Here is a 25,944-nt window from a genome sequence, read left to right as displayed (position 1 = left end):
TTCGTTAAATCTAAATCCACTACCTTTTCTCAAAATTCCTTGCGCATGTTCTAGATTACGCCGGTGGACCACGTCACCTGTCCGACCACACTCACAAAGAGCATAACTCCTTATTTGGGTCACAAAAGATAGAAATTCTAGCATAGGGAAACCAGAACCCCTATGTCCCAGACAGAACAACCACCTTACACCACACCCTCAATTGTTATACCAACCCCTACTCCACTCTTTGACCCCACCCTTTTTTTGGTCCTAGTTTAGTTTTCGGACGAAAGAGGGTGGGATAAAAAATGAGGTAAGTGTGAAGATGAAAATCAAGGAGGTAGGGTAGGGTGGTTCTTTGTGTCTTGACCATATGGTTGAGCTGATCCGGTGCAAAACCGTAGAATTTCTTCCTCCTCAAGACACCAAATGCTTGTCCAACACAATGCAGAGATTCAATTTTTATGAGTATGGTTGGACCAGTAACGTGGTACACCAACCAAACCTAGCAAGCATACCAGTTCATCAAGATACATATATAAGTGCCTCATTCTCTTGGTCACAGATTAAGGATTCATGGTCAAACACCCTTGAGATTTTATATCAAGAGTTTGAGATTTAAAAGCTCATTCATTTAATCTCCACCCATGATCAAAATCTAATGGTGGATGACTACACATTCCTTGGTCACCAAACATTTCTTAAAAACATACTTTGGATAATCATAATCCTCCTAAACAAATCTGAATGAATGTTGCTATGCACAACCTTACATGAATTTGTGATCTGTATTTTGGTTATAAGATAGGTGGAAAAGTAGCGAACATAGCAGCACTCATCCAAATCCGCAAGACCATAATAAGATAAAGAGGTTCCAAGTTCTGAAAAATTTGTGAACCCGCAAGACTATGAAAAGTTGAGGAAATTTCTTACAAATGAGAAGCTTAATAAAGGGTTGGATGACTTTTTTTTTCAAATTTATGTTTAGAGAAGAATTTAGGAAGGATCAATGATGGATTTTATGTAACGATCCGAACCGTAATATTTGGGGACAAGTCGTTACATTTTACCCAGCACTTTCCCTAAAAATTCCCCCATTTTTCTAGGAATAAAAAACCAACTCTTATATCTTTCCTAAAACTTCACAAATTTTGAAAAATCCTCAACCATTTGCAAAATTCGAGAAATCCTCAAACTTTTCACCAAATTCAAATGGGTGTTTAGGGTTAACTAAACTAATTGATTTCTACCCAAAATTTAACATTTTACTCAAATAAACCCCAATGTAAAAAATCAACAAAAACAAATCAAACATGTAAAATCACAATTTCTTCAAAACAAAGCAATCCTCATAGCCAAATTATAAAAAGCAGTCAAATTTCAATTAAATAGTAAGAAATGTAGCAAAGATAAACAGATAAAAACACAAAAGGTTTCACATTAATTCTAAACAAACCGCTAAGTCTGACAAGATCCAAAACCCTGGGGGATAGAAGAACCGCCATGCGAACGAGCTCCACGCAGCTGCTCCTCTCACTTAGATCTCTGCCTCATCTTTCGGCGCTTCCTCTTCAACCTCCTCATCCTCTTCTTCTTCCACTGCAATTAAACAGCACCAATTACATGAGATTGATCTATCAAGATTGGAGACTAAGGCCTTGTTTGGCAAAGCTTATAACTTATCATAAGCACTTTCAGGAAAAGCTAAAAAATTTGGATGCAGAAATGTGAACCGGTTATGGTTGTTACCTTAGCTCTCATGGCGTCAAAGCGAGACTGAAACCCTTGCGGTCTTTGTTGGAGGTCCTCCTCCGATGAGAACCGGCGGGTGAGAAATGGGTGTTGTGTTGTTGTTGGAGTGAGGCAGTGAGGGGGAGGTTAGCGTTTATACGCAAAACCCTAGCTGTGTTTTGGGCCGTTGGATGTAATCCGAGGGACATGGGCTCGAGCCCGGTAAGAATTAAAGGGCATTAGTGGGCCATCCTCTAAATAACTAGTCCTATGTTGTTGTTTGGGCCGTGGCCCGTTATTATTGTCACTGTATACATCAGAGGAAATTGAAATTTTAGAGTTCGTTTGGAACAACTTCTTTTACACGTACTTCTGCTTAGAATTACTTTTAAGTAAAAGGACTTCTATTAAAAGTATATTAAAATTTTAATAAAAGGAAGTACTTCAAGTTTTTTGTTTGAACCTAGAAGCATTTCTAACATTTTATGTCATACAAATGGTTTCGATAATTTAAAGCAGTTTTAGTTATTTTAAAAATATTTCTAAATAGACCGATGTGCTTTTAAATGACGGTAAACTCTTTTAAAGAAATTATTTTTGAATTTCAAAAATATTTAAAATGTTTTACTAAGTACTTTTTCAGAATTTACTTGTATATTTATTATTAAAAGCACCTCATTGTTATCCTAATGGCCCCAAAAGCGCGCATTACTATTCGCGACATGAGATAAAAATATGCTTCTTAGAGAAATCAAAATACTAATTCCTTGGAATATAATTGCTTTTTTACCAAAAAAAAGACTATAATTTACCTGAATATTCTATTGGTCCCAAGCATATATCCAAAGTTATGTTGCTAATTAATCTGCCGTTCATCAAAATTTTTTGGAGGATATTTGTTATGAAATTTGATATAGAAGCAAGAACGAGAATTCGAACACCAAACTTCTTTCAACAACTCCAAAAAATCTACTAGACTAATAATTATGGAAATTAGAGATAAATAAGTCGTTTCCTTTTCAACTTTTCCAAAATGAAAAGTTTTGTTGACTTTATATCGTCATTTTAAAAAATAAATAAGTTTTAAAAATAAATAAATCAATCATTGATAAATAAAAAAAAGTAGTTGGCCTAACATAATCAAAGCGTTTGACAATGCATAAGATCTATATTGTTCTAATCAATAACAAGAGGAGATTCAAACTTCAATCATCTTCTAGTTTTCAGAAGAAGAAAAAATTTCGTAAATAGTCGATTGAGATATTTACATTGTTAGATCGTTAATTCGAATCACTAATATGATCGATTCTAATCTAAAACACCACGACACATGTTAGTCCAGTACCAAAACACGTGTCACGCACAAGAAGCGAATGTATCTTAATACAACAAGGATAGAGAGTATTAATAATATATATTCAATATATTAATTTCACAGTCAAATTTTCCAGTGTAATTTGATATGATTTGATTTTACAACTACTCCTTCTAACGTACCGGCGAAGGCCTCAGCCGTGGCGGTGACCCCATCATCAAACTAGAAAGCTAATCCAATCCAACCCGAGGCCGGCAGCATATAAATTCAATCCAATCCAAATTTTTTCCAATCCCACTCATTTTCCATCTCTAACTCTCCACTCCCGTTCTATCCAATCCCAAAAACTCGCACCACAAAGCGCACTCACCGCCATTCTGAGCAGGGAGAGAGGAGAGAGAGAATGGGGACTGGTGCGTCCAAGAGGACGGACGACGGCTCGCACGGCGGCCATGAGCCGGAGGAGGAGGAATATTTGGACCAGGGAGGTGGGCAGCTCTACGTGTCGCTGAAGATGGAGAACAATTACAAGCTCAAGAAAGGCGAGCTCCTCCCTCACGTCTTCGGCTCCGTCCCGCTCGTTGGCTCTTGGGATGCTTCCAAAGCTGTAATCTTTCTACGAATTCAATCCAATTAGTTCGCTGACTATCTATTAGTTAATCCCGTTTTTGTTTTCTGATTGCTGATTGATGCAATTGTTTGTATTGAATGATTGTTAGCTTTCAATGGAGCGGGAATCGACTTCCATGTGGGAATTGAGCTTTGTTGTTCCTTCGAATCATGGTAATTTATGATTCCGCTTTCGATTTTCGACTTGTAATTCTGAGCCTTGAATTGCTGTAATAGTATTTGCTTAGTTTAACTCTGTTTCCATTGTGGAGTGGAAAGATATTGGCTTTCGATTTCTGATATGATTGGTTTTGTTGTATTCGAACTAGAAACTTTGGACTTCAAGTTCCTTTTGAAGCCAAAGAACAATGCGCCTGCACCTTGTGTTGTGGAGGAGGGTCCGAACCGCCAACTCATTGGAGGGGCCTTGCAAGGGGATCAAAGGCTGGCTATATTTAGGCTTAGCAGTGATGAGGTTCTTGAGTACCGGGTGTTCATTAAGGCAGATAGGGTATCGCCGTTTGATCTTGCAGCCAGTTGGAGGGCTTATCAGGATAACCTTAGGCCTTCTGCTGTTCGTGGAATTCCTGATGTCAGTTTAGGTACAGTGCCAGAGATAGGTGAGGAGGTGCGTTCCAAGTCAGAAGCTTTGCATCTCTCTTATTGCTCATTCATTATATTGACATTTTATCGGTTGTAATTGCGGTCCTGGTTGGCCAAAGTGAGGTTATTAGATTGTTTCCATACCTGTTCAAGAAGCTCTTGACCATTTTCGTTGGTTGGCTCAAAGTGTGGTTGTTGTATATGCAGAATTGCTCTTCAGCTAGTTTGGAGCTCGACCTTGAATATTATGTCGTTCCAGCTCCTTCAACTTCTGCCAATTCAGGTCATGTTTACGCAGCTAACATGACCGAGACTCCAAGGTCATTAAATCTTTCTGGAGTGGCAGATGGCTCTACCAGTGCTTCACATACCTTCAAGGATGGTGGTGTTTCAGCTGATCGACATGCAACTACAAAGGTTTATCACATTACCTGTGTGCCTTTTTTTTTAGTTTTATTTATTTCTAAATTATACTCTCTCTCTCTCTCTCTCTCTCTCTCTCTCACCACTATCTAACATCTATCTATTCTTACCTTCTCATTGTTTTATTGCAATTTTGAGCAGAGCAACTTTTACAATAAGAGGCTCTAATCATATTTTGGTTCTGGGACAATATTTGACTCTGGAGAATTTTAATACATTGTACCGTAAGCATACCTCTAATTCAAAGTTTATGCAGGAGATGGAGGTTGTTATCCCAGATTCATCCAATCTGTCTTCTTCCTCTGGGATGGTTGAATCAAAGTCAGTGGGAACGTTTTCACCTTTTCAAAAGCAAGATCACAGGGGTCTCTTTGTGGATAGGGGTGTTGGATCTCCTAGGCTAGTTAAATCTTCTAGTACTAGTACTTTCTCTGAGTCCAGATTTGATGGAGAAAAAAAGGTCTGTATGGATTAGCATCTTGCCTCGAAGATTATCAAAAGTTAACTCATCTTCTATCTGCAGTGTTTGTTGTTCTGAAACTCTATCTTTCAATGTTTTATATTAGAATTCAATTCCAGAAGCTGCTGGAGCCGTTGCAGCTGCAGCCGTAGCTGATCAAATGCTTGGACCAAAGGAAGATAGGCATTTGGCAATTGTCCTGGTATTGCCCTGCATGAGTGATTGGCCGCACAGCTTAGAACTTGATAAATATAATCATCTTCTTAGTGTTGTCTCTTAGTTTACTTCTTGGTAATTATAAAATTGAACGTATTACTTAGTAGCCTAAAAGCTGAAACATAGAAGGTTTCATTTTGGTTGATTCAAAATTTGTTCATGAGCACTAGAGCAAACAGTTCTAACAAGTTTTACGTACTTCAGGTTGGTTTGCCTGCTCGTGGAAAAACTTTTACAGCAGCTAAGCTTACAAGGTATCTCCGCTGGTTGGGTCATGATACCAAGCACTTCAATGTTGGAAAGGTTACTACTTTTTTATGACTGACAATTGTTTGTTGTATTCATTGTTGAAAATATATGAAGATGGACACCAACATGCCTTTTTTGTCTTTTTTGTTGCAGTACCGCCGTCTTAAGCATGGAGCTAATCAGGTAAAACTATAGGTTGTTGAAAGTTTGATTTGGTTGATTAATTGGCAGAGATTTTAGAAGTCATTAATGGTTAACTTGTTATCTGTTGACTGATGAGTCATCCTACAAAATGCAATCTATTTGTCTTGCTGCCTTACTTTTTCATCACTAGAATCTTTGTTTAAACTTTTGCAAACATGTCATGTGGTATTCCTGTGTCAAAAGAAATTAGACATGGTTCCACAATAGTGAAGATGTGGGTGGAGATATAAATTTAAACAGTTTTTAAATTATTAATCGAATAGTTCTTGGGTGCCCTGCAAAATCTCACCATATTTTATTCATGCAGACTGCTGATTTTTTCCGACCTGACAACCCTGAAGGCATAGAGGCACGTAACGAGGTGAATGTCCTTGGATTTACTTTCTTTTAGACTTCATAAATCATGATAGATTCTCCTGTTTAGAAAAGACACATCTTGAACGGATGTTTCTCAAGTGAAAGAGATGAGGTCTTATGAGAAACACGAAATAGAATACGATCCTAATGAAGTGAAAACACTTTGAGAGTCGGCACTTTTAGCGTATATCAGTCAGGTCTTAGTGCACGACAGTCTATAGGTGCTTATAACTCTGAGTGTTTGTGCTTAAGAATAATACTATTTAGAGGAAATTGGATTTCATTGGGCAAATGGCTAAGTTAACACAATATTAATCTTTTTCTTTGTACATAGTTTTAATATATCACGTGCTACTAGGTAGCAGCCCTGGCATTCGATGACATGGTTTCTTGGATGCAAGAAGGTGGCCAGGTAAGTCCTTCTACATGAGTGATATTGATCTCTACTGGTGTCTGCTTAATCCTTTCTTTTTAACAAATCCAACTGGATTATAGGTAGGAATATTTGATGCCACAAACAGTACAAGGAAACGGAGAAATATGCTCATGAAATTGGCTGAAGGAAAATGCAAGGTACTATGAGTATTGCGTGGAGTGACAGTTCCCATATGACATTGTAAAAACTTGGTCTTAAGCTCTTCTTGTAGATGTTTGTTTATTAATGGTTATATATTTCTTTGCAGATTATTTTTCTGGAAACGTTATGCAACGATGAACGCATTATAGAAAGAAATATACGTCTTAAAATTCAACAAAGCCCTGATTATGCAGAACAGTATGGTTTAGACCTCAACCATTAGTTCCTTATCTTGATGGATTCTGCGGTACATTAATTGTTGCCGCTCTGCAGGCCAGATTTTGAGGCTGGACTACAGGACTTCAAAAATCGACTGGCTTATTATGAAACAGTACTTCCCTAAACATATATTATTAATTGTTTGGTGACGTTTGGTCTGTAACTATTCTTATTATCATATTTAGATTAACATTTATGCTGCCACTGCTAGGTTTATGAGCCAGTAGAAGAAGGATCATACATCAAAATGATAGATATGGTCAGTGGACATGGAGGCCAACTACAAGTAAGTTCACATGATTTTTGTATTGTTCTCTTGAAGAGTAGTGAACTGCGGTAATTATATCTGAACATGCTCTTAGGACATGGTTTTGTTTTGTCTGTTCAAGAGGTAGATATAACTAATGGATTTCGACATTTCTACATCTTCTGAAATTATTAAGCGTGTTATTGTTGAACCTCCTACATATATGTAAATTCAATTTAATGCAACTAGGTTCTTCGCCCTCTAGAATCCTTGGCCTAGATTTTCATGCGCGTGTAGCTTTGACTTTTGATTCCTATCCACTCAGAAGCTTTCTATTTTGGTTCAGGTGAACAACATCAGTGGCTATCTTCCCGGACGAATTGTTTTCTTCCTGGTATGTTATTCTCTGAAGAATATAGTTCAGTATTGGTATAACTCGTACTCCTATTCTTTCAAGGCTTTTATACAATGGTGGTAATCTTAAGGCCCTTTGGGTATCCTCCTTAAAGACTATGATAATTCTTAAAAATGCGAGTTCCCAAATACAAGATTAAAGATTCAAAAACCTCTTTTTGAATATCTGACATTTAAACCTATGTTTAAATCTTTTTACATAACAACCAGATCTGCCAACTCCAACTTCAGATTTGAAGTAACGATCTAATCACCATGATGAACAACACAACCATTAGATTGTGGTAGTAGCTCCGGGAATTTTGGCGGAGCCAAAGCAGTAATTGCGGTGATGACAAAGCAGAGAATAGAGAGGAAAATAGAGAGAAGAGATAGGATTTGCAGAGACAGAAAGAAGAAATAGAGAGATCGTCCTTAGTTTCTTAAGGCAGAGAAGAGAGAGGTTTCAAGAGAAGATAGAGATGAGAGAGCTGCTGAAACAAAAACTCTAAAACCTTACATTTTGTGTTTTTAAAAAGTGGGCCTCTTTTTGAGTTTTTTTTTTGTTAGACTTTGTGCAAACAAGCTAATAACTTGAAAATTTTGTTTTTGAGTTTGAAAAGTTGGATCCAGGTTGTATACCAAATAGGCCCTTATTTTCGTCCCGTTATAGCCAAGAATATGGTTCTTTGGCTTTGCAAAAGAAGAATTCTATTTTCTCACGTTTTCTTCATTGGGACTCAGTAATTCTCTTAAAATGGGTGATCTCTTTCCAGGTTACTTCAATCTTGATTGCTAGACTTCGTAATTATTATCATTGCATAAAACTAACAATCTGTCATATAATATGTATAACAATCTGACCATAATCTGTTGGAACTGCACTTGATGAAATTACAGTTAACCATCTTAGTAAAAGGTTCCCTCTTTTAAATTGCACTTTTAATTACCATACCAAAATCTTACGTTGATTATCCCCAAGCCCCAAACGCCCTCCCCACCCCCAGCGCCTCTTTTGCGCTCCTTTGGCACTCTTTTTTGGTCATTTTGTCTCTTCATACTTTGGTCATGTATTCATATATTTCTGGTACACTTTGTAGGTGAATACACACCTCACTCCCCGCCCAATATTACTTACTAGGCATGGAGAGAGTATGGATAATGTAAGAGGCAGAATTGGAGGAGACAATCCTTTGAGGTTTGCCTTTGCTGTTGATTATCTTGATATAATAATACTGGTTTATTCATGTTAAAATATTCATTTAGTATAGTAACCGCTCAACCGCTCAAACTTATCTGATCCTCAATTCTATTCTCATTTTATAACTCGTAAGTATGCTGCTATTCATGTTTCTATTTGCTAACATACAATGGTGTTGCTCCCGCCACAGTTTCATTTCAGTCCTATTATACAATTTGGTTTTGCCTCATTACAAGACCTGTTCCTTTGATTTTTTTTCTACTTTCTTCATAATGCATTTTAAATTCCACGTAAATTTTGTTTTTTGATGGTTGTCAGTGCTGGATTGTGAGTTACCAAATGATATTCCTAATTGTTTCAACAGTGATACCGGAGAAATTTATGCAAAGAAACTTGCCAACTTTGTTGAAAAACGACTGAAATCAGAACGGGCTGCTTCTGTAAGCTTCAGCATTATCTAATGTTCAGTTTGAATTTTGTTGCTTTCCATATGAAGTAAATGCTTGCTGTGGGTTGATCCTTGTTTCTCATGTAGTCTACATATATCTGTTGATCCCAAAAAACAATTCTACATCTCTCTTACTAAAATGTGCTTTGACCATGGGTGGTGTGATAAGTAAAGCTAAATGTTAATTAGAAGATATATAATATCAGCTGTTTAACATTGGAAAACTATATAGTTTGCTTTTGAATTTACATTTACTAAAATACTTCTAAATCGGACCAACATTAATTGAGGATTGACCATGAGTGGTGGAGATGCAACTGGGATTTAAATGCAAACAAATATTTTATGCGTACTAATTATCTTACTAGTGAACATATTTTAATTTCTGGGTTCTTTTCTTCATGGTATGTAGCATATGTAAGGGGTGCAGCCATGTCCCTGACATCAATTCTTAACTTTTGTTGTTTGAAAGTTTAGCATTTTGATTTTTTGTTCACTTGTTTTCTAACTTTTCTTTCACCGTCCCTTGACTGAATGCATAATACGTGTGTATAACGAATAATACTACTTTTCTTCATGTTGTTCAGATTTGGACTAGCACACTGGAGCGAGCAATATTGACAGCAAGTCCCATTGTAGGATTTCCCAAGGTTAGTGTGCATCGTTTAGAATGTCGTAAAATTCTGTAGCCTCACAAGTTTTATACATTTAAGACTACCAATAGTCCCAGAAATTTACATATAATTAAGCATGGTTGGTTTATGGTTCTTTACAATTTTGGTAGATACAATGGCGTGCACTGGATGAGATAAATGCTGGAGTCTGTGATGGAATGACGTATGAAGAGATAAAGAAAAATATGCCGGACGAGTATGAGTATGTTACACTATTCTCTAAGTTAGAAGTGGTCTTTGTTGTTTGCTAATATATGTTTGACTGCAGAGCACGTATGAAAGACAAACTGAGGTATCGGTATCCTCGTGGAGAATCTTATTTAGATGTTATCCAAAGGTTTGTAGTTTACAGTTACAATATACAATTTCTTGTAAGCCAACCTGTTCAGTAGAATTTAACTTCCACCGCAAATGCAGGCTAGAGCCAGTAATCATTGAACTCGAACGACAACGTGCACCTGTTGTGGTTATATCTCACCAGGTAGGTGATACACATGGCTTTAATATATGCTTAATCATCGTCTTCTTCCCCTTCTTCTTTCTGTATAATTAAATGCTTGTTTATTGTTTCATTTTTGTAGGCTGTTTTGAGAGCATTATATGCTTACTTTGCCGATAGGCCTCTGAAAGAGGTTCCACACATTGAGGTTATTGCTTCTGTTTCGTGCATTTCTTGTATTCTATTGCCTGTTTCCCTGAACATTCCGAGTTACTTACCCATCGTTATTATCGGCTTGAAAAAAAAAGGCCAAAGGCCAAATGCCCTTTACCCTTTTGTGCTCAAGTTACGCTTGGATAAGTTTTCTTCATGTCTAATCCCTTTTAATCCTCTCGAAATAAAAATCAATCACCTCTACCCTTGACATACCTTGAATTTTATGAGTTATCTGATCCACCAAACGAGCCCTAAAAGATCTGTCTTTCTTCGTTCATAAACTTAACGGTTTGCTTTAACTGATCTCATGAAGGTCTTACTGACAGCCATTTTTTCAATTTTCAGATGCCACTTCACACCATAATAGAGATTCAAATGGGAGTTACTGGCGTACAGGAGAAAAGATACAAGCTCATGGACTGAATATTCGCTACCCGAAACTTTTCGTTGTAAGGTTCCGGAAAATTTCCGTTTGCCTCAAATTATTTTCTCCGAATCTCCATTCTTATCTCCATCTGTTGACACAATGTAGTATTAGCAGAAATGTCTCAACTGTATATCTATCTACAATAATAAGTAATCCAAACTCTTACCAACGTAGTGATTTCACTATTGGCTCCTGTTATTCTTACCATCTTACCAAAGTATGTAAGGTTTTCTTGTATTAATTCTTTGGTTATCTAAATTATGATTTGAGTCTCTGGTTTAGTTACCAAAAAAGCCTAAGCGGTTTAAGCGAAGTTTCACTTCAGTTCTTATAGTTTGAATTGTTGCGATTTAACGCTTGTAGCTTACTGATTGTTACAGTTCAGGGACAATGATTTAATTCTATTTCCGTTGAAAAGTGACGAAATTAAACCATTGTCCTTGAATTGCAGTAATTAGTAAACAAGAGGTGTTAAACGACAATAGTTTACCGGAACCAAAGTGGAACATTGTCAAATTACAAAGACCAAAAACATACATAGGCATTTTAAAAATCAAGAGAGGTAAACACAGTGATTTCAAACGGGTCAAATTTCCCTCTCACTCTTCTGTACGCTCACTACCCTAGTAGCAAAAGATTTATTGGCTCTGCAATCGCCCAGAATTTTGCAATGTGGGGGTCCTGCTCTATGTGAACAATGTGATGATGAAACAAGGCCAAGTGTGTGACTGTGTGTGTATGGGTCAAGGACTCAAAAGGGGTCACCAGCCACAGAGCCTGCACCTACCTCCAAAGGGCCAAACCCTAAAACTGACCAGCCATCCCCAAAACAGTGCTTGTGGGGAGCAACAGAAAAAAGGTCTGTTTGGTTTCACATGGGAACCCTGATTTGTGAAATAATTGACCCCTGAGAAAGATTCTTCCCCAATTCTTCTGTCCTCAGTCTTCCTGCCATGAACAAAAACACCCCAAGAAAAGATTATTAGGAAGAGATTATCCTGAGGTTATTAGGTTGATTTGATCAATCAAATTCTTTTTGTTTAGGTTTCTACTTTTGGACTCTCTGTCACCTTATATTTTTTGCACAATGTTTCGTAATATTGGCACAAGAATTGTTGCTGAACTGTGAGGTGACAGAGAGTCCTATGGAGAGTCTCATTTTGAAAGAGTATCCTTAGCATTTCTCATCTATAAATGCACATTTGCAGGGAACATGAAAGTTATGGACTTAATATTATACTTTGTTGGAAAATTGAGTCAAATTTGAAGTCAAAAGTTATATTTGACTCGTCTTCTATGTGCATTGGAGATGACATTAAAATGAGAAAGTCATGAATTAGGAAGGAAAATAAGGAATGTGTATGGGGATCAATTAGCCTCTATAGTTAATTTAATTCTTGATTTTTCAAGTATTATATTATGAAACTTAAGGTGAAATTCACATTTTTTGTATTCTATATATGTTAGTAAACAAACATGAAAGTCAGAAATTCAAGCAATTTCAGTATTCATGATTTAGCAAACGCATGAAGAACATAAATATTCAATTACGGTTATTATGATTTAAATACTGATGAAGGAATATAAATAATTCAAGTATGCAAGGAAGAGTATAAATAATTCATGTTTTATGAACGAGTTCGATTATGATGTTTGTACGATTAAGATATATTAATTGTAAGTGGATAAACAAATATGTTCTTCCATGAGGAAAACACAAGCATTACTCTAAAACAATACACTCAAAAAGTTAACGAATGTAAAATTAAAGCGCTCGTTACAGTACACTAATAGTCTATTTGGCCATAAATACTTGTTGTATATCTATAATTCACATGCATTAATACCTGACAGTCATCTACATGCACAAGGGTAAAAGCTCTCAAAGGGCAAGCCTCTTTTAGTTCGCAGAATCACAATGAAGAAATGTCCGTAAATAATCATGCGATTTCGAGGCGTTGACGCATTTGTGAGACGCAGTTACTTCTAACTTTCTATAAATTATTGTAGAAAGAATAAAGGGTTAAATATGAAAGCACTAAAAATCAAATGAAAGAAATGTGGTTAATTGATTCGATAAATCTCAAGGGTCTCGGGATTCCACTACCTCCACTAAAGAAATAGCACATGAATCCTCTCCCACCTCCGCTGCCGTCGCCTTCACCAGTCTAACATGCATTGAGTTCCCCTTCTCATTCAAAGATTTTTCTGATGTACTCGGAATACAGACACATACATCATTTGTTATTATATAAATGAAGTTGTGGAGAAAAGTATTTTTTAAGTATCATCCACTTAAATAATGACATGTAACATATGTGTCTATGTTCCGTGTACGCTAAAAAATCTATTCTTTCCATTTCCCTTGGCCTTGGATATAGGGATCTTCCCTTGACTTAAAACCACGACTTCACCCGTTCCCTTAATATTATTGTATTCAAAGCATCAACCTACTTGAAAACTATGAGAATTTTTGTATTGTGACGGGAACACGGGTGGTACACCACATATTTTTATGTAAGTATTGAGAAATTTTACTTTTTAAGTTATTAACTTTTTAACATACATATCCCACCATTTGTATAATGACACGTGATATACCACCTCGTGTGTCGGTCACACTGAAAAATCTCTCCGTTACATGCAAATGTGGGAGTAGGGCAAGGGCAACCAAGTGTCCGCAAACCCACCATTTTAATCCCATTAAAACAAGGGAAACCCTTTTTTCTTCGTCTTCACGTCAGCTCCTTCTCACCCATGTTCACGGAAATATAGAAACAAAAGGTCACTCAAGATGGGACAGAGATCCTCTCTGGATCTCTCCCTCCAAAGCCCAAGGATCGTGATCCGGGTCTTTGAAATTTTAGCCGTTTGATCAAATTTCAAAGGTCCGGATCACTTGATCATTGGACTTTGGTGAGAGAGATCCGGAGAGGATCTCTTTCCACTAAAGATGAAGTCGTTTGGCTGCATTTTATAATCTAATTATATCTCATTCATTCACGGGAAATATTATATTGGTTAAATTTATTTGTTTAAATTTGTTCACTGTCACTCTATACTACGGTCTTGTGGTATTCATCTTCACTTGTAAATGAAAAATCTTATGTTCGAATCTCGTCCGAACTCCACCTCTCTTTAGTGTAAAATATATTGTTGTAATAAAACAAAAATTGTTCACTAAATGATGTATAAGATAGTTATTTCGTAAACGAGCTTAAATTGTGCTGACGGCAATATATTCACATGTGTTCATGAGTGATTGTCAATTATTAATACATTGTGAGATTGAATTACATCAACTCTAGAAATGTCTTTAACACATAAAGTTTGGCGAGTATAGGATTACTTGTAAAAATTTTGCTAACCAAATGATGTCACGAGACATATTTAGCATCGGATCTATATGGTTTATAGTTAGCCCAAATTTGATAAATCGAAAAGTTGAGGTAGCAACTAATATTCATCCGCACAAATAGCTGTTAAACGTTGATGCTTATAAACTCACTTGCATGCATTAATGAATGACACTCATTCACAAATGCATAGATAGTTGTGTTTGATATGACACATCTTTGACGAATGGAATCTAGTAAGTCTAGCATCACTCCTCTGTTTTTATTTTTCCGAAACACTAAAAAAACTTTTAAAAGTAAAACTCTTAATAGATTTTTCGTCCTCTTATATTTATGGTACAATTTCTATGTCAATATTATAAAACAAGATGCCAAAAAAATGAGATGGTGGAAAGTCCCCACTTTTAAGAGTTTTCTTAGCATTTTCCTTTTATTTTTTTGGGTAATTGGTGGCACTTTCATTCGGAGTAGAATTTTCTTCCCTTTTTTTTTCCTTTTATTTAAACAGTTACTGTTAAATCACGTCAACGTTTTATATTAATTTTTTTATAACAAAAGAGAGGCAGAATAAGAAAATGTGAAAAGAAGAAATGAAAAAAAAGAGAGAATCCTAATCCCTTTCATTCATTTCTTCACTGACTCAATCATATGACCCATTATATCTACCTTTTCAGTTTTCCCTTCTCAACCATAGGTCCCTTCAATTACTTGCACTATCTCAGCAAAAACTCCAATCCATAATAATGTTCAGTCCCAACAACTCCACCACCAACCCCTTCGAACAACTCGTCGACACCATCTTCTCATACGACGGCAATGTCATGCTCGCCGCCTTGGTCTCTCTTCTTCTCGTCATTCTCTTCGTCCTCATCCTCCACATCTACGCCAAGTGGCTCTTAGCTCAAGCCCACCACCGCCGCCGGGGAAGCTCCGTCACCGTCTCTCAGGTCCTCGGTCCCAACCGCTTCCAGAACTTCCACACCTTCACATTGGACACAAACTCGGCCAACATTAACAATATTTCGGGCTCTGGTTCATCCAAGGGCCTCGACTCGAAAACCATCTCCGCCATTCCTTTGTTCGTGTACAAAACAGGGGAGTTGCCGGAGATGGCGGAGGAGGAGAGTTGTAAAAATGGGGTTTTGGAGATGGAGTGTGTGATTTGTCTGAGTCTGTTCGAGGACAACGACGTGGGGAGGAGTTTGCCAAAATGCGGTCACTGTTTTCATGTCGAGTGTATTGATATGTGGCTGGGTTCTCACACGAACTGTCCAATTTGCAGAGCTCCGACGGTGGTTGAAACGACGTCAGATCGGGTTGCGGGCGAAGAGGAATCGGTTATCATTGATGTTTTGGATTCTGGGTATGTTTCAAATCGCGGTCTTGTTAATGTTGGAGTGATGGGTACTGATTCCGAATCGACATCTTCGTCTTCTCCTTCGTCTTCATCATCATCGCCATTAATGGTGGGGTGTTCACTGAAGAGAATGCTGAGCAGAAATAGGCCGGAAACTAGCAAGGTTTTCCCAACCACTAATGGGCTTGACCAAGCAGATGCTTGAGTAACTGTTGTAAGTTTTAACTTTCTCGCGTAACAGGACGTGATTAACTTAATATATTATCACAATGTCGTTCACCTTGCGCGATAAAAGTTCTTATCGAGGATCAGAGAGTAGAGAGAGGGTTCTGTGGTTGGTTTGTAAACCAAATTTGTACAGATTTCTAGCAAGTATACATCGATTTTTTTTTTGTCATATTTTTGGAGCGTATCAGAAATGCCTTTTGTTGACGTTATTGAATGATTTGTTCATACCTCTCCGGTTGTTAGTGTTTTTCTGATGCGACTTGTGCTAAAAACTTTGGGTCGGTTTTGATATGAAAAGGCATGGTGTCAAAGATTTTGGATGTGACATTTACAAATAGTGTATAGTTAAATGGGGTAACAAACAAACAAGGATGCCAATTTGTAGTTTTCAGGCACAATTCCGCGAAGTGAAAAGGAGAGAGTATTAGAAAAAGTAAGCTAGATTAGAGTCATGTTTGTAATCCATATCGTATTTGTAAGGAGTCATCAATTTGCACACAACTAACGTCAAGGTTTTTTTTGTAGAGCATCATACTAGTTTGATGTCGTTAGTGGATAATCTAACGAACTTGTGGCTTCCACCATCGTGTGTCTAATGTTATAGTGTGGCGGCCAGACCAAATACTCACTCCTAAGCTAAGGGGAACACCGACATACTTAGTGTCTCTAGGTACACAAAAATCCCCGATGGACTCATATTGGCTTCTCAGCAATGCCTATAATAATACACTCAAACATTTGGAGTCTCTTGAATGATATATCAAAGCAGTGGGATGTAAAAATGCATTTGTAGTGGAGTGTTCCGCCTAGAGGTAAGCATCCGTGAGCAGCGCTGGACCTAGTAGAAGCGAGAATGCAGCTTGAGTAACACAAACACTAGGTGAGAACCCAATCCTCCTCCCAAACCCGGTGAGAATCCAATCCTCCGAAACCCAAACACAGGTTCGGCCACAAAGGGTGAGTCAAGGCTAAGATAAAGCCAAAAGACATAGTAGGCGCACAATAAGTGAATATTTGGGTTGGATGAATGAGTCGGTTATAGGTAAATTACTGGGTTCATATTAAATCACAATTAATATTAGGAAAATAAGGTAGAATTAGAATAAGTACAAAGTTCGATTCTCTTCAACGTAATTAAAGAAAAATCTAAACATGGAACTCATGCGATGATTTTAAAATTGAGTTGTGGAGTTTGTGAGTTTGAGCGAAGTCAAATTAAACTCATAGTGTTTCAAACATGTAAAATCCAAAATTAAAATAAATTTTGTTTGGAGCCCTAAGTTTGTCGGCATTACCAATAATAGGTGGGCAATGTAGATTGTACAGGGACTCATGTCCTTGACTGGAAGAGGCCCCACTATGGCCTGTGGGTGACGAAGACAAGAGAGTTGCTGTCAAGTCGTTCGTCCATGATTTCTGGTTAATGTTTTGGACCGTTGCATTGGCATGTCTCAAGGAAGAATAGTCAAGAAGAGAAACTCTTGTGAAATTGTGGTGGTGGCTCACTGTATGCTCTATGCTCTTACATTTAATACATATCCTTGCCTGGATTTCGGGTCCTGCTGCATTAAATTTTGTATGTTGTCCTTGTTTTGTGAATGAATCATGTTTTTATTGTTACATTTATCCCATTTTTTAACAAAAAAGAGGTACAGTTAAACTAATTGGACTAATAAAATGTTAATACAACGATGAATCGTGTTCTATATTCAACTAAGGAATGTTGAGTGCATGATGAAAAATTTAGAGTGTACACACTAGAAGAAAAAAGCTCATCTATCACGGTGAATGCCCATGATAAATTGAAATCCACCACAGACATTGTGCCCGTTAGTATTCTGGATGTGATAAAAAGTCTCAGTTTCTACCACAGGTTATGCCCGTTGTCAAAGGCAATATAACTACGGATTGTACCCGTGGTAAATTGGGATCCAACATCACGTGGTATGGCCGTTGTCGATTACTAATTGACCACAACTAATGCCCGTTATAAATTATTTTCCAAAATTAAAAAAAAATTAAAACTATTTAACAAATATATATATATATATGTCTGTATTATATATTTTAGTACAAAATTGCATATTTACTACAATATAATAATTACATAAAAAATCACAAATTCAAATATTACAAGTAGTACATTACACTAAAGCTAACAACAAAACCAAGCCTCCAATAACAAGGACATTGTCAGTTGAAAACTTCACGTTTCTTCAAACACCTCCAACGAAATGACTTTGAGAGTGGAATACTGACCCTAATGCTTGAGCCTCAGCAGTTATTGGCTTTCTCTATCTGCATAGACATAAGCATATGTATCAAAAAGACAAAAAAGTCTTGTACACTTATAGATGGAAATATACATTTGATCTCAACTAGGAAAAGTGAATAGATATACAAAACCGAATAACGTACATTCTAAACTTTTCCAGAACATCCACTGTCTATCAATTACATAGGGTTTTCTGTTCACAGCACAAGAAACAGTCTATCTTATTCACAAACAGTCTTGTACTCCTTAATGCTCACTGAAGTTAGGAAATTTCACACAAATATTATTTATTAAGGTCATTCAGCTCATAGGTCCAACGAAATGACTTTTCTGGGGTCGAGTACAATGAGAAATGTTCATTCGAATGATGTATGATTAAAAGTTGCACGTGAGGACGAGAAACTTACAGACTTAGCTTTCCAGCCACCATCAAATACAAGTCCACAGGTTAATAACCCTGCACTCGAACATCATCAATGGGGCGAATTGCTTGGCTTTACTTATTGCATGGGTCAGTGGATTAAGACAACCTGGGTGCATGTACAAAAAATTTAACTAGAAAATATTGTGTAAAACCAAAACATAGGAAGAAACCCCACACCCATAAGATCAAATTATGAAATAGAAATATGTAGACATCAAAATCGATAAGTTGCCCATATGTCACAACACAATTTCAACCAGAACTATCTCAAATCACGGTGACAAATATGTCTAATTCAGGTAAGGTCAGAGCTCTACGAATAACTAAAAATCTGAAATGCTCACTAAACCGAATGCAAGTATCAACAATAATTCTTAGTAGTCAAACAACAAATGTGATAAGAATCAATTTCACACAAACTGCATAAACATCTCAAAACGTCTCTTTCATGAAATACAATGATATTTATACAAAAGCCTTAGCAAGTTATTAGGAGATTCTCGTTCAATTCATTAGGTACATTAACAACAATATTGTTGTTTGTAGTAGCATTGATATGAGGGCCTGAAAACTTCCCATTAACCACTATAACCTGCAATCAAAATTCCAAGTCAAATTCTGATGTCATTAAATAATTACTCAAACTCCAAACAGAAAAGAAAAAAAGCCACAGATTTAATAAATAAATCATAAAATTCACACAACCAATGAATTACAAATGTATAAACTAGAATTCCCAATAGGTTTAGAGCCAAACAGAAAAGTAAAAAGGCGTTTGTTCTATCCTTAATCCCAAAACTGAAAGTTTTTATTTTGGAAAAGCACTTACACTAGATGACAGCCCACGAGGAGAGGATCATTTTTACCTCTTGGGTCGAGGTCCAATTCGGGTAGGCTTGGCTGGAAAACCGACGGTCACCATTTATTGGATCTGAAATTGAGGAAATTCGGCTACAAATTTGTAGAAACTAACTTGGGGTTGGAAAGAGGACGGGAAGATCATCCTGGAAGTATAATTTGAGGGTCGTTGGTGACCTGTGGACGACGCTACTGTTGCGTGAAAGAGATGAGGAAGAAAAAGGATACAGGAAGGATGAGAGAGATAATGAAGGGGAGAGAGATAAAAGAAACCTGAGCACAGGAGGGAGGCTGCCATTGGTGGAGGGAGAGACGGAGATGAGCGAGGAGAGACTGGAAGCGGTTAGGCTCTAATTAAGGTCTGGGCTTTTGAGTAAAAGAGACGGGAGATGGAGATACAAGAGGATTGAAGGTGAATAAGGAAACGATGGATATTTACGGTTTTCAATTTTCACGACTTTATCTCTCAATTGAGAAAAACTTAAAACCACTCAGCTGAGGCGCGCGCGGGGTAAGTAAATAATTTTAATATCCCCAAATATTATCAAGGCGCTAACAAAAAAAAATTCAAAAAAAAATTCAAAAACATCAACCACAGGCCAGATACGTGGTGAACTTTAAAAATGCGGTGTGGTCGTTTGAAGTAACCACAACGAGCGTATCGCGTGGTGGTTTTGATATTTCATCACGGGATTAAAAACCGTTGTAGATTATTCACTTTTAACAACGGGCCAGAATTTGACCGTGGTGAATTAATGTTATCTACCACAAGCTACATTTAACCGTGGTAATTGAATAGTTTCTACCACGTGCTGTTGATGCCCGTGATGGAATTGATGTGGTAAATATGATGTTATGTACTAGTGACATAGCACTATTTTGTTATGTGGCTAGAGATTTTGTAAATAAAATTGTTGATTTTGCAAAGAATTGTACATGGGGCCGTTTATATTCGTACCTAAAAAACAAAGAGAGACCATATTTTTAGCCATAATTTTTAGACTACATGATGTGGTGATTGATGATCAAATACGTTCTTTAATGTTTTAATAAGAAATTCAATAATCAACTGTCACGTCATGTGTTCTACAGAATATAATTAAAGTAATAATTTTATTTTAGAAAATTCAACTATTAACTGTCACATAACAAATCTTGAAAAAATCTGAATAGACAAGAACCGAGAGGCATGGTAGGGCCTTGGATTCTCAGAAGTATGGCTTTTGTTTAGTAGCCAAAATTGGGGGTTGGGCACGTGAATGAACGACAAAGGGAAAGGATTGTCACAATGGAACTTTTCACTCATCCTAGAAATTAATGTATATGACCTCTAAACCACTATTTCGGCTCCTTTTCAGATTTTGAAGGGATATTCAAAGAAAAATACTTTGATCATTCTCTTGAAAGTAGTCATTTCTAACTTTTACATTTCAATAACTATGTAACTGTTGACTTTAAAAATTACAAAGTCTACGTGACGTGTAGATTGAGTAAATATTGAGCTAACTACGTTATTCTTGTTAATGCGGACATGCCAACTCACAACGGAGGCTAGTTGGGCGAGTAGAGTAGATGTGGTGGTGGTGTTGAACTCATTGCTGACTTCTTTACTTAGCAATTGTGGCCAATGAAGGAACGTCTCTTAGCGTAGGGTTTTAGAACTTGAAGGCAATGTTACTCAATTCTCTATGAAGTTCAAGATCTTCTGCACTAGGTTCGACATCTTAATTATATTCATGATAATATAAGTTTGCCGAATTGGTATCATGATGTAAGGGAAAATATTAGGGGTGGGTTCAAAAAACCGAAAACCGAAAAAAACCGAAAATCGAACCGAACCGAAACTGAAAAAACCGAACCAAATTCTTTTGGTTCGGTTTCGATTTTAGTGATCTAGAAACCGAACCAAACCAAACCAAACCGAATTAATTAAATTAATTTTTTTATTTAATTATTTGTTTTGGGTATTATTTTCTAAACCCAATTTGTAAGTTAAAATGTGCTAAACCCAATGTGTTGCCAAACTTTAAGCTCAAAATATTTAAAAAAGGCCTATAAAAACTCTAAACCCTAACCTATTATTTCTCCCCCATATAAGGTTCCGGAACCAAACATCCTCCTGAAGTACCTACATCCATCTCCATAGCATTGTCTCCTTCTGCCCCAACTTTCTTTTCCAAATCTACTCTCATATAACATGTAACAGAATCCATAAACATTTATTTTTTGTAGATTACATGCGTAATTTGTGATGGAAAAGAATCCAACACACACTAAATAAATCCACCCACGCATTACTTTTACTAATCAAGTTGTCAACATGCAGTTACAAGCAAACATCCCTGATCTTTGAACAACATCATACAATTTAACTTTTCTAAGTCATTTGTATGATTTTTGTGTTGTGAGGTTGTTAGTTTGGACTTTGGAAGACTTGATTGATGATTTTAGTTCAACTTTAAATGTTTATTTTCATTGTCTTTGATTCTAGTTAGAATGCTTATGTTATGATTGTGTTGGAGATGTTAAAATTTAAAATTTCAATGTTTTTCATTTTTTTGAAAGAAAAAAAAACAAAAAACCGAAACCGAACCGGAAAAAACCGAACCGAAAAAAAAACAAAAAACCGAAACCGAACTTGAAAAAACTGAACCGAAAAAAAAATGAACCGAGCCGAACCGAACTGAAATTTTGGTTTGGTTTCAGTTTTGGCAAAAAACCGAACCGATTTGAACCGAACACACCCCTATAAAATATACTAAAAGGAGATGAGTGTCTTTATCATGAATGTTGTTTGGCCGTCCGAATATCAAACTCGGAAATGCATTTGCGAGTAACCAATCATAGAACACTTCACTTCGACGGGGAAGCTTATTAAGTGACCTCTTTCGGCTAAAGAATTAAAGACTCTTTGCTGGTTGAGACTTGGATAGGTGACCAACTGAACTAGAAGTAGTGTTGTTAACCAAACTGAAGATACTCCTATATTGATTAGTTCTATGGCTCCAGTGACGTTCCAACGAACTGAATATGTGCTTACATAAGGGTTAGGATAATTAGTATCTTTCTCAAGGTTGTGAGAAGGCTTAGCGTAGAGCAAGGTTCCGCGTAGAGCGCTTTGAGTTGTTTGTTGAGTTGAAGGGTTCTTTGCGTTGCAAAGCACAAATTCCACTTTTTATAGGCCCAAAAATTCTTTCACAAAATAATCCATCTTTTTTGGGTTTATAGGTTTTGTAATGAAAAGTTAACCACTTCTATATATAGGGAAGAGTTCGGTGATGACCAAGCATGCTGAGCTGTAAAATTCTGATAATATTATATTTCCTTGTGATATTCTCTAAATATATTCGACTGAGACTCTAAATCTAGATGGATTATGCGATTGATTCAACTTTTATTCTGAAACCAACTGATTCTTATATTTCTCTCATCCAACAACTTAGAATAGATGAGTCAAATGCATGCCAAAGCAGGTCCAAATAATAACATGTGAGTTTTTATTTTTATACTTTTAATGGTATATTTATGCTTGTGTGTCAAAGTGTGTATGGTAAGCTAATCCATAATATGCATACAAAAAGTATTGACTGTGAGAAGCCATTTACCTGATCAAAGTTGAATGACGAAGTAGCAACGATCTTTCTTTTTTCCTAAAAGCCTTATGCACTCCTAGCCAATCTATAATATCCATACAAAAAGTACTGACTCTTAATATTTACACTTAGCACGACCATTCATAACCTAAGATAGATATTCTCATTGTATTATGACTTTACTTCACCTCAATTCAAGTAACGATGATAATCAAATAAAACTTGGGATCTTTAACGAAAAGATCCTGATATTGTTTATTTTAAAGAAAAACCATATTTTTATACTAAAAGTAATCCTGATACTATTCACTTTACCCTTTATTTTGTCCTTATCATTAAAACTCAAAATTTTCAAGCTCTTTTCCTTAGTTTTCTTATAAAACTTTTCCTTATTGTTACTTTTTTCAATTATGAATCCTAAAAAGATGCAATCCCTATATTAGTCTTACATGTATATTGCAGATAAGACTTATTTCAAAAAAAAGGAGTTAATATTCAAATAAATATATATAGGGTATTGTTATCCACACATCTTTTTTACTTTTCACATACTCCTCTCAATTTTTGATCATCGGATCGATGAATTGAAGAGCTAGAATATCAAAGAACGGAAATTAACAAGGGTGTGTGGATTGCACCACCCTATATATTATATATAAGGTGAAGTGCCGATTTAGTCCCTGAACTATCACCTCAGTGAAAATTAGGTCCCTGAATTATTTTTTTAGTAAAATAAGTCCCTAAATTAATTAAAATTGCTAATTTCATCCCTACTATTATATTCAAAGCTATTTTACCTAATTTTTTTGTCAACTTAAGTCAATTGACTCATTTTAGAGTGTAATTCCGTTCTTTTTCTTAAGCACTTAATATTTCATATAGGTTGCAATTTAACGTCTAATTACCCCCCAAAGTTAACTTCACATACTATTTCTTTATGTGAAATTACCATATCTACCCTCCAATGTGTATTACATGCAAGTAATATGACTTAAATTGACAGAAAATTGAATATGATAGCTTCTAATATAACATAATTAGGGATGTAAATGACAGATTTTTATAATTTAAGTACTAATTTTTCTGAAGAAAAAAAAAGTTTAGAGACCTAATTTTCACTTAAGTGATATTCAGGAATTAAATTTGTAGTTCACCCATATATATATATATATATTGAATAAGTGAGCACATGCATAAAAGTGGTCATGCAATGTTAGTACAAGCTTGAGTAACTAATTTATCATCCTTAGTGTGTTCAAATATGATATGTGTGTGTGTTTGTGTGGCAAGCTCTCACACGTTGTCAATTCAGCACCCATTGACTCAAGGGACATGAGCCATTTTGCCGTCGTAGTCATCACCAATACATCACAGGATTCATCATGATAGGGGGTTTTTGCTCATGGAGCTATATTTTTTATTAGAGATTACAATCCGGATCAGAATGAGAATAATGTATTGGCAAGAATGTTAGACCATAAAGAAGCTATCATATCCCATTTAAGTTGGACCAGTCTCTTTTTAGGGCTTCATACTTTTGGATTTTATGTTTATAATGACGTCATGCTTGCTTTTAGTACTCTGGAGAAGTAAATCTTGATTGAACCTATATTTGCCCAATTGATACAATCTGCTCATGGTAAAACTTCATATGGGTTCGATGTACTTTTATCTTCAACGAATGGTCCGGCGTTCAATGCAGGTCGAAGCATATGGTTACCGAGTTGGTTAAATGCTATTAATGAGAATAGTAATTCACTATTCTTATCAATAGGACCTAGAGATTTCTTGGTTCATCATGCTATTGCTCTAAGTTTACATACAACTACATTGATATTAGTAAAAGGTGCTTTAGATGCACGTGGTTCCAAGTTAATGCCAAATAAAAAATATTTTGATTATAATTTTCCTTGCGATGGTCCAAGACGAGGTGGGACTTGTGATATTTCGGCATGGGACACATTTTATTTGGCAATTTTCTGGATGTTAAATATGATTTGATGAGTTACTTTTTATTAGCATTGGAAGCACATCACATTATGGCAGGGTAACGTTTCACAATTTAATGAGTCTTCCACTTATTTGATGGGATGATTAAGAGATTATCTATAGTTAAATCTTCACAACTTATCAATGGATACAACCCTTTTGGTATGAATAGTTTTTCAATCTGGGTGTGGATGTTCTTATTTGGACATCTTGTTTGGGCTATGGGATTTATGTTCTTAATTTCCTGGCGTGGATATTGGCAGGAATTGATTGAAACTTTAGCATGGGCTCATGAACGCACACCTTTGGCTAATTTGATTCGATGGAGAGATAAACCGGTGGCTCTTTCCATTGTGCAAGCAAGATTGGTTGGATTAGCCCACTTTTATGTTGGATATATATTTACTTATGCGGCTTTCTTGATTGCCTCTATGTCGGGCAAATTTGGTTAATTATTTATTTTATGTGATGTATCCACGATAATATATCATACCATTTCTTTCGATGGAGAAGGGATCTACCTGCTTATATTTCTACATCTAGGATCTGAATTGTATCATTGATACTAATAGGAATTGAACCCTTATGGCAAGAAAAAGTTTGATTTAGTGGGAGAAAAAGAGACAAAAATTGGAAAGAAAAAAAATCATTTGATTCGTCAATCCTCAAAAAAGAAATAAGCAAAGTTCCGTCGTTGAGCGAGAAATGAGAAATTCATGGAAAGTTACAATCCCCACCGCGTAATAGTGCACCTACATGCCTTCATCGACGTTGTTTTTCGACCAGAAGACAAAGAGCTAACTATCTAGATTTTGGGTTATACACATACTTCGTGAAATCGTTTGTGCATGTTTGTTGCCGAGGGCAACAAGAT

The 25,944-nt window shown here is 36.3% G+C and overlaps 2 protein-coding genes, 2 long non-coding RNA genes and 1 pseudogene across 7 annotated transcripts; 3 read left to right on the top strand and 2 right to left on the bottom strand.

Moving 5' to 3' along the window:
* Positions 1-1,342: 1,342 nt before the first annotated feature.
* On the bottom strand, positions 1,343-1,900 carry LOC126588745 (uncharacterized). The gene is made up of 2 exons (XR_007611587.1): positions 1,732-1,900; positions 1,343-1,581 (listed from the first exon to the last, which is right to left on the bottom strand). It is a non-coding gene; the product is annotated as an uncharacterized LOC126588745 (long non-coding RNA).
* A 1,240-nt stretch (positions 1,901-3,140) lies between these two features.
* LOC126588737 (6-phosphofructo-2-kinase/fructose-2,6-bisphosphatase-like) lies at positions 3,141-11,188 on the top strand. 2 transcript variants are annotated; one of them, XM_050253838.1, is made up of 23 exons: positions 3,141-3,635; positions 3,748-3,811; positions 3,967-4,265; positions 4,448-4,657; positions 4,920-5,123; positions 5,230-5,325; positions 5,544-5,642; positions 5,742-5,771; positions 6,100-6,153; positions 6,508-6,561; positions 6,645-6,722; positions 6,833-6,924; positions 7,000-7,057; positions 7,157-7,231; positions 7,539-7,586; positions 8,686-8,783; positions 9,151-9,226; positions 9,822-9,884; positions 10,019-10,104; positions 10,177-10,245; positions 10,326-10,389; positions 10,490-10,555; positions 10,909-11,188. In XM_050253838.1, the coding sequence occupies exons 1-23, from the start codon at positions 3,432-3,434 to the stop codon at positions 10,984-10,986; spliced, it is 2,265 nt and encodes a 754-aa protein (XP_050109795.1). In that variant the 5' UTR covers positions 3,141-3,431; the 3' UTR covers positions 10,987-11,188. The 2 variants fall into 2 exon arrangements, with proteins under 2 accessions (XP_050109795.1, XP_050109794.1); XM_050253837.1 differs by having other exon boundaries at positions 10,019-10,110.
* A 3,799-nt stretch (positions 11,189-14,987) lies between these two features.
* LOC126588741 (RING-H2 finger protein ATL63-like) lies at positions 14,988-16,160 on the top strand. The gene has a single exon (XM_050253844.1). It carries the CDS (start codon positions 15,090-15,092, stop codon positions 15,906-15,908), a length of 819 nt encoding a protein of 272 aa, XP_050109801.1. The 5' UTR covers positions 14,988-15,089; the 3' UTR covers positions 15,909-16,160.
* A 1,793-nt stretch (positions 16,161-17,953) lies between these two features.
* On the bottom strand, positions 17,954-20,040 carry LOC126588746 (uncharacterized). 3 transcript variants are annotated; one of them, XR_007611590.1, is made up of 4 exons: positions 19,460-20,033; positions 18,614-19,222; positions 18,350-18,462; positions 17,954-18,229 (listed from the first exon to the last, which is right to left on the bottom strand). It is a non-coding gene; the product is annotated as an uncharacterized LOC126588746 (long non-coding RNA). The 3 variants fall into 3 exon arrangements; XR_007611589.1 differs by having other exon boundaries at positions 18,350-19,222; positions 19,460-20,040; XR_007611588.1 differs by lacking the exon at positions 18,350-18,462 and having other exon boundaries at positions 19,460-20,013.
* A 4,589-nt stretch (positions 20,041-24,629) lies between these two features.
* On the top strand, positions 24,630-25,522 carry LOC126588743 (photosystem I P700 chlorophyll a apoprotein A2-like; annotated as a pseudogene).
* Positions 25,523-25,944: the final 422 nt, after the last annotated feature.

This window comes from Malus sylvestris, chromosome 11 (genome assembly GCF_916048215.2).
Source record: "Malus sylvestris chromosome 11, drMalSylv7.2, whole genome shotgun sequence".
Classification (NCBI taxonomy): domain Eukaryota; kingdom Viridiplantae; phylum Streptophyta; class Magnoliopsida; order Rosales; family Rosaceae; genus Malus; species Malus sylvestris.
This window is presented reverse-complemented; position numbering and strand designations above follow the sequence as displayed.